Here is a 10,400-nt window from a genome sequence, read left to right on the forward strand (position 1 = left end):
TGGTATATTCGTATATTTATCTCCACAATATTTGTTTGTTTGTTTGTTTATTATTTTTATTTTTGGGCACAGAAGAAAAAAAGGAAACCACAAAATTCGTAAACTCTGATGACCTGCAACCTGCAGTTGCAGTTGCACGTATGCTCTCAGCCATACAAAGGTAAAAATTGTGAATAAATTTGTGAATGTTCAACTGACGTTTACTCCTCTGATATAACATTTGACATAAAGAATCGTTGTAGGGATCAGTGTAGCCGTCAAGTGGTCAGTGAGACTTGATCAACAGGTTCAATAGTTCGGTTAAATCTAAATTTAGGAACGCCAAGCTGGCATCCATTCGATTTATATTGCGGGTTTTTTTTGTTCCCTATGTCTTCTCCTCTGCTTGATTGCCAGTTGGATGTGGATTTGCCTCAGTGCAGCTATCGCTACAATATGCAAATAATGAGTAAGGTTCATCCATCAAGAAATTTGATTATGTCATATATTTATTTCAATCTCGTAATTGTGAGAAATATCTGACAATGTTTCATCATATTAAGAGAGGATGTCAGCAAAAATCGACCATACGCCGGCAACAGCCGAAAAATCGAATTCGCTCATATTTTGGTATTAGGAAGACCTTGATGCGATATAAACCGTGGTATACTTCATTTGCCAAAATATCGCTTTATTTCCGAGAAAAACGAGAAAAACAAATTCGTGCATAATTGACTCTCTGAGAGAGTCAAAATATACTCCAACTTTGGGGGCCTCGCGCGCCTTTGCAAAAATATCTACAGACTCAATCTTGGGAAATTATTTGGGATAGTGTTTTAACATTAAAAAGATGGAATTTCACGGTGTTCGAATAAATTCATAGTGGCGAAAAATATTTATTCACCAGGGTACTTTGACTTCGCGTCAAAAATGAGGAATTTTCAAAAAATGATTTATCCGTGTGCTAAATAAAATAAAACGTTGATATTAAGAAATTGAAAAGCTAAAATAATGTTCTAATCGTGGGTGAAGTCATTTTTGGGGGTTTTTGTTCTGCGATGAGAAATAAAATCTAAAAGTTACAGAAATTTTGAAGAGCTCAGACGGTCGGCCAAATCAAAGCGATTGACAAATTTGCATAACTTTTTGGATTTTAAAATCTTAATTTGGCTAAGTATCATAAAAACATCATCAGCATACAAGTTCAATGTAATATAATGACAAATACCGCAAGAATTTTGTTTTTACATTTGATTTTACCTAGAATTTAACAACAATTTATGCCCGGGAACTTCTGTTTACAATCATTTAGTGACTGAGCGGCAGGGCTGAAATGTGTAACGCGACAGATTTAGTTTTTGCAATTTAAAAATAAAGTCTTTTTCTTTTCAATTTCAGAGAAATAAAAGTATTTATTTGTTTGTTTGTCTCTTTAATTTTTCAAGAGAAATCGAAAAATGATTCAACCCCCGTTTCAATGACTTTTTTCGAGTGGGAAATTGATTACAATACAAAAACTAACTTCAGGGGAGACTTTGATAGATGACTGACACATGAAATTAAATTGCCGCAATTCTTTTGTATAATGCCGCAAACAACATCCATCCTTCAGTCATTAACGCTTTTATCCACGTTATGATTTGCTAACTTTATTTCCATGGAAGTTTGTTGCTCCTTTAAATCGATTATTGGTGGATTATGTGGTTATAGCAGAAAAGATAGGACGCAAGATGCTCTCGTTGTTCCCTTGCTTTCATGCACTAAGGATATAGCTCGACACAAGACTTTGTTTGGTTTCTCTGGATTTGAAAGTGAATTCGATTTGATTCTTGGTCGTGCAGGACAGTTCAGACGACCAAAAGAAATAAATGATTGGACGATATGTCCCCATCATCGCTCAATACTTGGACTAGGGTGGACAAGGGGCTCTAGTACTAGATGTAGAGTTCCCGCATCGATCTCAAATCATGGCCAATCAAAATCGAAGTGGCCAAAGAGCGACAAGGGCATTGGAAAAGACGAGTCGGAATTGATATTCAAGAAAACAGGAACTTTTATTCCATCTGGAGCAGGTAACGTTTTTGCATGCTTATGATTTCTTCTCAAAACGCATGTTTCTATATCAGTCCCGTTAGCAGGGCCGTAACTAGGGGGGGGGGGTGCAGGGTGCACGTGCGCCCCCCCCCCCCCCCCCCCCAAATAAAAGGTTAAGGTCCGCTCATCCATCTCCTTTTTTTTTTTTTTTTTGTGGTTCTGCTTTCTTCTGGTTACCTTTTTATTATTATTTTTTTATTATTATTTATTTTTGTTCTGCTTTCTTAAAAGAAACGATCAATGGTCCGATTTTCATGCACCCTCCCTGTAAAAGTTCTGGTTACGGCCCTGGAAGTAGTATTTTAAGTCGTAGTGTGCATTGTTTGGCAGGTATCTGCGTGAGTTGCAGGAAAAAAATAAGAGAGATGGTCAGTAATATTGACACACAGAAATCTAGAAGTTCGTTTGTAGATGAGGAATGCATTGACGCGGAAACAGAGACACTCGAAAAACTAAAGCATTTGAGAATAGAGGTAGGTCTGCCAATCTAAGCCTTTATTTAAAAAGGTGCTAAAATAATCCAATCCATCCTTCTCATTCCATCTATTGTATATCCAACCAACCAACCAACCATCCATCTATCCAATCTCATTCCATCCATTCTTCTATATCTTCTATATTCCTTTTATATTCCATCCATTCTTCTATATCCCATCTATTCCATTCCCTTCATCACATTCCAGTCTATCCATCCATTTCAGCCAATCCTCCATACATCCATCCCTCCATCCAACCGTCTATCTCAGACCCGCATCAAGGAACGCAGCAAGGCCCACAGCTTAGAAATATGGGAAGGGGAGAGGGGGGGGGAAGGTGGGAGACAAAACAACTTTTTTTCCGGAAGACCATAATATACTCGCCTAATATACTGAACTTTGCCTTGTACCTTTTTTTAAAAAAATAGAAGAAGCTGAGTGGGGGGTGGACCTGAATTTATCACATTCCATGCACCCTTATTCCAATTTATTCATACACCCACTTAAAAAATATAAAGATTTATATTTCTTTTCCCGGTTTTAGGAAAAGAGGAGTAAAGAGCAAAACGAAGAAGAAGAAAAAGAAGAGGAGGTGTTCTTTAAACAGCCATTACCTTTAAGTCCAACAAATATTTCAATGTCTTCTACGTGGACGAATACGCCAGTGAGTCAATATCACGAAGAGGACATTTCTAGTGTAACTGTTGACGGTTCTTTTCTTTTCGATTTGTCACCAAGAGAAAAACTCAATGCTTATTTAGCATCAAGAGATGTTAGTCCTGTCCGCTTTGTGCTAGCAACCCCATGGGACGAGGCATCTGAACGCTCGAGACGTTATTACAAAAGAAAAGGAAAACAAGTGGTTGCTTCATGCTTAGAGGAAGTTGCTCCTGGGCAGTCCGACAAGATCTTTGATTCTTTAGCAAAATCCAATCTTAAACATGGCGATACTACTTTTGATTTTTCATTGATGGAAGCCCTTTGTGAATGTTACAATAATGCCAATCATTGGAGCACTAGAAGACAGATCCTCTCCCTTATGGCAGATAAAGTAAGCTTCAATGATTTAAAGAGATGGATACCCGACATATCGATGTACCGCCTTAAAATAGCGCGGCATCATCGTTTACTTCATGGTCGAGGTTCTGTTCTCTCGCCCGTAAAGAATACGCGCATGTATATAAAACCCGAGAAACTAGAGCACTTTTTGACATTCATTACGAGCTCTCACATAGTTCAAGATTTACCTTTCGGAGAAAGAGTACTCAAGTTGTCGTCAGGCTGTGAGCTAAAAGTTCCAAATGTGGTTCGAACTCTCATACCGGAACAAATAATACGTCAATACCAAAGTTACTGCTCGGAAACAGGTTTTGACCCAGTAAGCCGTAGCACATTGCTCAGGATCCTCAGTGCCTGCTCTGCGTCCGTCCGCAAATCCCTTCAAGGGCTGGACTATTTTTCAGCAAATGGAGCCCAGTCCTTTGATGATCTAGAAGACGTGGTGGAGACACTTGGGGATAGTTATGGAAAGGGACTAACGTGGGCGAACATGACTAATGAAAAGCTAAAACAAGCGAAACGATACCTTAAAAGCGATTATAAGGTAAAACTGAATTTTAAAACTCAAGTATTAAAGCTAACACCACAACAAACACAAGAAAACTGACAAGACAAAAAACAAACAAACAAACAAACAAAAAATGAAAAAAGAAAGACAAGAAGTTAATGCATTTTCCTCCTCCTGACGACTATCTTTTTATTTTATTTTAGGTGCATGTTTCAAAAAACTCGGTGGTTGCCGATCACTGCAGAGTGTTCGCTCTCAGTTCCCCTGACGACCCCTGCTTCGAAAAGTGTTGTGATCACGAACATAATCTAAAATGTGATAGATGCAGCATCTTCCCTAGTGCTCTTGAAGAAATACGTTCAGCCATTAAAGGCGTTGACTGCTCATTAGAAGAAAGAGAAGAGATGGAGTATACCATAAATCAATCCGCTCAAAATATCGATGCGTGGAAAGCTCATCTTCTTCGAACCATCAACCAGGATACCGCAAAACATGAAATATTGAAAAATATGGATGATCAATCAGTGGTTCTTGTATCTGATTAGGCCATGAAATTCGTACCGCGAAAGTTTCGCGAAAGCCAAAGAGATTGGTTTGGAAAGCGCGGGATTTCCTGGCACCTTACAGTTGCTGTAACGAAACCAAAGGATAATGACATAAACATGTTGACTTTTGTTCATGTTTTTGAAAGCTGTACTCAGGATAGTCCCACAGTCTTGGCTATTTTCGATGATGTCCTCCAGCAACTCAAGAGTATTTTATCAAGTGTAAAGTTTGTCTACATGAAACAAGATAACGCTGGATGCTATCATTCGGCACCAACTATGCTTGCTATAAAGCACATTGCTACGAAACACGGAATCTGCCTTTCTCGGATCGACTTTTCGGATCCACAAGGAGGGAAAGGCGCATGTGATCGAAAGGCCGCGAACATCAAAAATCACATGAAAAGATATTTGGACTCAGGCCATGATATCGAAACAGCCAAACAAATGAAACAAGCAATTGAGTCATCTGGAGGCATACCGGGCGTAACAGTGACTTTGTGTGGCCCACAATCTACATCAGGCTTCAAATCTGTCAAATTTGATGGAATTAGCTATATTAACAATATCCAATACAGCGAAGAGGGAATGAAAATGTGGAGAGCCTATGGGATTGGTCCTGGGAAATCCATCAATTGGAATGACCTAAGTCTCCCAACCGGCATACCCAAACTAAACAAAACGTCGGATGATAATAGCAACAAAATCTTATTTGTTCCTGTAAAACCCCGAAAAGGCCCAAAAAGTTCAAAATTAGAGAGCAAAGATGATGCCAGTGACGATGATGATGAAGGTAATAGCATTGATGATTGTTATGATAATGATGATGACAATGATGATGGCGATGCTGGTGGTAATGCTGATTGTGGCAAAGGCGACGCTGAGGATCTACAGGCAGATGCTGATAAAAAGCTGTTCTGTTGTCCAGAGGAGGGCTGTACAAAGTCGTTTCAGCGGTATTCTTCACTTGAAAAACATCTGGACATTGGAAAACACAAGTATTCCCTTGAACTTCAGACATTTTATGACAAATCAATGATAGGTTACGCCTCAAAACTCGAAAAGGGGATGAGTGAAGTTCCAACATTCCCTCAGCCAGACACGCTTGAATCAGAAAATAGTATGGCAGATTCAGTACTTCCGATGGGTTGGGCCTTGAAGTCTACAGGAAAGAGGAAAAGGTTTACTGAAACCCAAAAAAACTATCTCATGGAAGTCTTTAAAAATGGTGAATTAACTGGGCAAAAAGCAGATCCACGAACTGTATCTAAGTCAATGAGAAAAGCCAAAAATGCTGATGGCTCTTGCATGTTCCGGAACGAGGATTTTCTATCTTCTCAGCAAATTTCAAATTTTTTTTCTCGCTTAGCAAAAGCAAAAAATCTAGACTCTTATGAAAAAGATGTAATGGGAGGAAATGTTGGAGAAATTGTGAACAGAGATGTGCAAGAACTGACGGATGAAGTGATGAATGCAATTACTCTTCCACACCCAATAATGTATCACACTTACGACATCTGCAAAATGTCTTCACAATCAAAACTTCCAAGATTCTCTATTGCCATGCTGAAAGATATTTGTGCTGCTTTCGAACTTGATATATCCAGTATTACAGTCAATCGCAAAATGCCGTACATCGATATTCTCAATGAACTTGTCAGGCAATGTAGTTGTGCAAGCAGTACATAAAACTATAGTCCAGCCTTGTAGCCGGTTTATTTCGAAAGCAGGTATAGTCCGCGATTTAGAAGTCGAATCAATTATATGGTTACTTAATTGTCGTATACTTAACTATGATATGCCTGGTTGAATCAGATTTCTGTGATTGCTGTATTTATATATACAAATACAGCAATATGTAGAGACTTTAACTAAAATAATGATAAATCAAGTTTTTTCTAGTATACTCGATAAGAGTATTGCTTGAAAAAATATAGGCAGATGATAGTGACAAAATTGCTGCAAACGTCAATTTTTTCCGATTGATAAAACAACGGTTAAAGTCTGTTGTGAAGAATTATTCAACTCGGAACTTGTCTCAGATCTAGGACTGGGACTATGCGTTTAGGATTATGATCACAAGCCGGTTGAATCCGATTTAAACGGTTTGATTGCCTTCGATCTCTCATTCAGATTCTCACTCGAAAAAAGTCGATTTTCGATTTCTCTTGAAAAATTAAAGAGACAAACAAACAAATAAATACTTTTATTTCTCTGAAATTGAAAAGAAAAAGACTTTATTTTTAAATTGCAAAAACTAAATCTGTCGCGTTACACATTTCAGCCCTGCCGCTCAGTCACTAAATGATTGTAAACAGAAGTTCCCGGGCATAAATTGTTGTTAAATTCTAGGTAAAATCAAATGTAAAAACAAAATTCTTGCGGTATTTGTCATTATATTACATTGAACTTGTATGCTGATGATGTTTTTATGATACTTAGCCAAATTAAGATTTTAAAATCCAAAAAGTTATGCAAATTTGTCAATCGCTTTGATTTGGCCGACCGTCTGAGCTCTTCAAAATTTCTGTAACTTTTAGATTTTATTTCTCATCGCAGAACAAAAACCCCCAAAAATGACTTCACCCACGATTAGAACATTATTTTAGCTTTTCAATTTCTTAATATCAACGTTTTATTTTATTTAGCACACGGATAAATCATTTTTTGAAAATTCCTCATTTTTGACGCGAAGTCAAAGTACCCTGGTGAATAAATATTTTTCGCCACTATGAATTTATTCGAACACCGTGAAATTCCATCTTTTTAATGTTAAAACACTATCCCAAATAATTTCCCAAGATTGAGTCTGTAGATATTTTTGCAAAGGCGCGCGAGGCCCCCAAAGTTGGAGTATATTTTGACTCTCTCAGAGAGTCAATTATGCACGAATTTGTTTTTCTCGTTTTTCTCGGAAATAAAGCGATATTTTGGCAAATGAAGTATACCACGGTTTATATCGCATCAAGGTCTTCCTAATACCAAAATATGAACGAATTCGATTTTTTGGCTGTTGCCGGCAAAATTTGATTTTGGTCGATTTTTGCTGACATCCTCTCTTAAAAGTTATTTTATCTTTTAAACTTTCACTGAATTAAAAAAACTTGATAAAATAAGTTCACGCCTTTCAGTGCTATAGTCTGGACAGTCGGGACATTCTTATGATTGGCTATTCGAAAATGTCTTTTCACTCACGCCTTTCAGTGCTATGGTCGGGACAGTCGAACATTCCTATGATTGGCTATTCGAAACTGTTCTTTCCCTAACGCCTTTCAGTGCTAAAAGTTGGGACAGTCGGAGCAGCGCAAGAGTCAAATGAGCAAATCAGGAGCAGTGCATGGGTCAAATGAGATTAAATACATGACATGTACTTCGGTTGAGTGACTGCTTATTTGTCAATTGACACGGTTTTCTTTGTTATTGGCACAAGGCTTTATTTTTGTTATTACCCTCATTATAAATGCGAAGTCAATATATAGCTAGTTACTAACCTGGTTAATAACTATATACAGACTTCGCATTTATAATGAGCAACATTTGATAATTACCTCGAACGTCGGCAATAAGACTATACATCCCTCGGGACTGCGGCCCTCGGGATGTATGTGGCTTATTACCTCCGTTCTCGGTAATCAACTCTTACTTAGCCTATTAGTCCTTCGGTTGAGTGACTGCATATCGTAAATTCTAGACCCAAACAACTACAAAACTATGAATATAATGTATGTACTTCTTTACTTCAACATTTAATAAAGTTTTATTACAACGAAGTATATTTTATGCTCTAGTTTCCTGGCCTGCGGCGCTTATAGGTTGATGATATTGTGAATTTTTCCTAATCATCTGCCTCATCATTTTTAAGTGGTCTAAATAAATCGTTTAACAGATGTTTTCGCTGTTGAATTGCAATTTGTATTGCCTCATTCCAGCCATAGTCGTCTGTGTCTGTAAGTTCTTCTCTAGTTTTCATAATCTTTTGGAAATATGGGTCTTTTTCCATTGTATTGCAACCATTCTGACTTCTCCATCAAAGCTTTTCTAAAGTTGCTGACACACGGTGCAACATTGCACGCAACATTGCAAGCAACAAATTTGAATCGTGGTGACACACATTGCAACAAAACTACGCAACATCGTTTGTGTCAGCATGCTATAATAAGATATTTGGTCAGCAGATATAAATTTGGTGCAAGCTGATTTGCTGGAAATTTCAAATGTTGCACCGTGTGTCAGCACCTTAACATGCTGTTGTGTGCCTTCACTGCAGCACTTCCTTCTGTTTCCCCTTTATTCATGTAGTTTTCCATTAGTTTTCCTCTAACTCTTCTTGATGGCGATCTATAGCTTCCTGTACTTTAACCGACCAGCCGTGCTTTCTTAAGTCATCATCACCCTCTTCAGAATCAGTACCTTCCGATTCAGTTTCCTCACTTTCCTCCGCAGAACTTTGATCGCTGATTTCGTCTTCACTTTTTTCTTTGTGTTGACTGTATTCAAAATCGGCCATTTTTCAAGTTTGATTGTCTAAATGGCGTTTGATAAGTTCTTAAAAAATATATTTCCACAATAAGAGCACTGTACTGTAGGTAAGTGACCTCTCTGACAGCTGGTGTGCGATGATTTCTATATTAAGCCTTAGACTCATTTGACTCATGCGCTGCTCTTGATCTGCTCATTTGACTCATAAATTCTTCGTTTGTAACCACATGTATCTTGATGATGATAAAGTACTTTTTGGTTCCAATCAAAAAACAATCCTTATGACCATGTAGAGCTACTTATAATACAGCTGCTCATTTAGCTCCTAAACTGCTCATTTTGCTAATGCGCTGCTCCGACTGTCCCGACTTTAGCATTGAAAGGCGTGAGTGAAAGGACAGTTTCGAATACTTAATAGAAAGGTCCCGACTGTCCCGACCATCGCCCTTTAAAATAGCCATTTTCGTTTGTTCTTACGAAATTTCTATCAAAAATAAAACAAGGGCATGCACTGGGTTGCCCAATGTGTTGGAGCTTATTTAGCAGGTCTTCACGGCCGAAGCGATTGTCTCATTAGCATACTATCACTGGGCTGCCTGTAAACTAAAGGGCGTCTTGTTTGCATGTAAAACGATGTAAAATTTTATTTCTTCATAACATTAAACTTGCATGCCAAATTAAAATTTTGATGATCAAAACATTGATCAGAAAAGGCGACGGATGACGTTCACTTAGCTGTGTGCAGTGAGACTTGCCCTAACGACTTGGAAAGCCTGATTTTCACGAGCGACGCAATCACAAGCGCAAACATAAGAGGCCTTATTTCATCGTGAAAACTGTCCAACGCAAGCACAACGAAAAATGAAATAATTTATCCTTGTGCTTGTGCTTGCGCTGGACAGTTTTCACGATGAAATAAGGCCTCTTGTGCTTGCGCTTGCGATTGCGCTTGTGCTTGCGTCGCTTGTGAAAATCAGGCTTTACATCTCTGCCCATTAACGACCATTATTCTTTATTGTTGATGCTATTATGGCCTTTTCCAATTGATGCTCATTTTTAAATCTCCCTTGATCCCTCGCAAACAACAATCAAGTTTGATATGTAATTTGGTTTATTAGATTATCTTTGCACCAATTGAAGTGCTTGAAATTGGTGAATGAAATGAAGTACAAAATTCTATAGATGAGTTGAATGATATGTAGAATTTTCTCATCTCTATCTTACATGTCTCCAGTGATCTCGGTTAATTTCTCTATATTT

General features: G+C 38.0%; 1 protein-coding gene across 1 annotated transcript; it reads left to right on the forward strand.

The window, feature by feature from the left end:
• The first annotated feature begins 1,596 nt into the window (after positions 1–1,596).
• Positions 1,597–4,661, forward strand: LOC148909208 (uncharacterized). Its single transcript, XM_089034040.1, has 4 exons — positions 1,597–2,051; positions 2,404–2,546; positions 3,094–4,152; positions 4,320–4,661. Exons 1-4 carry the CDS (start codon positions 1,637–1,639, stop codon positions 4,659–4,661), a joined length of 1,959 nt encoding a protein of 652 aa, XP_088890166.1. The 5' UTR covers positions 1,597–1,636.
• Positions 4,662–10,400: the final 5,739 nt, after the last annotated feature.

The sequence above is a fragment of the Actinia tenebrosa genome, unplaced genomic scaffold (assembly GCF_029948245.1).
Source record: "Actinia tenebrosa isolate PJP-AT-01 unplaced genomic scaffold, QUT_ActTen_1.0 PGA_scaffold2__45_contigs__length_23673736, whole genome shotgun sequence".
Lineage (NCBI taxonomy): Eukaryota > Metazoa > Cnidaria > Anthozoa > Actiniaria > Actiniidae > Actinia > Actinia tenebrosa.

Excerpts from the sequence above, each read along its gene's own strand:
- LOC148909208 (XM_089034040.1), top strand. The coding sequence starts at position 1,637 with ATGGAAGTTTGTTGCTCCTTTAAATCGATTATTGGTGGATTATGTGGT. Across the intron at positions 2,052-2,403 it reads TTTTATTCCATCTGGAGCAG|GTATCTGCGTGAGTTGCAGG; the intron begins GTAACGTTTTTG and ends ATTGTTTGGCAG. Across the intron at positions 4,153-4,319 it reads ACCTTAAAAGCGATTATAAG|GTGCATGTTTCAAAAAACTC; the intron begins GTAAAACTGAAT and ends ATTTTATTTTAG.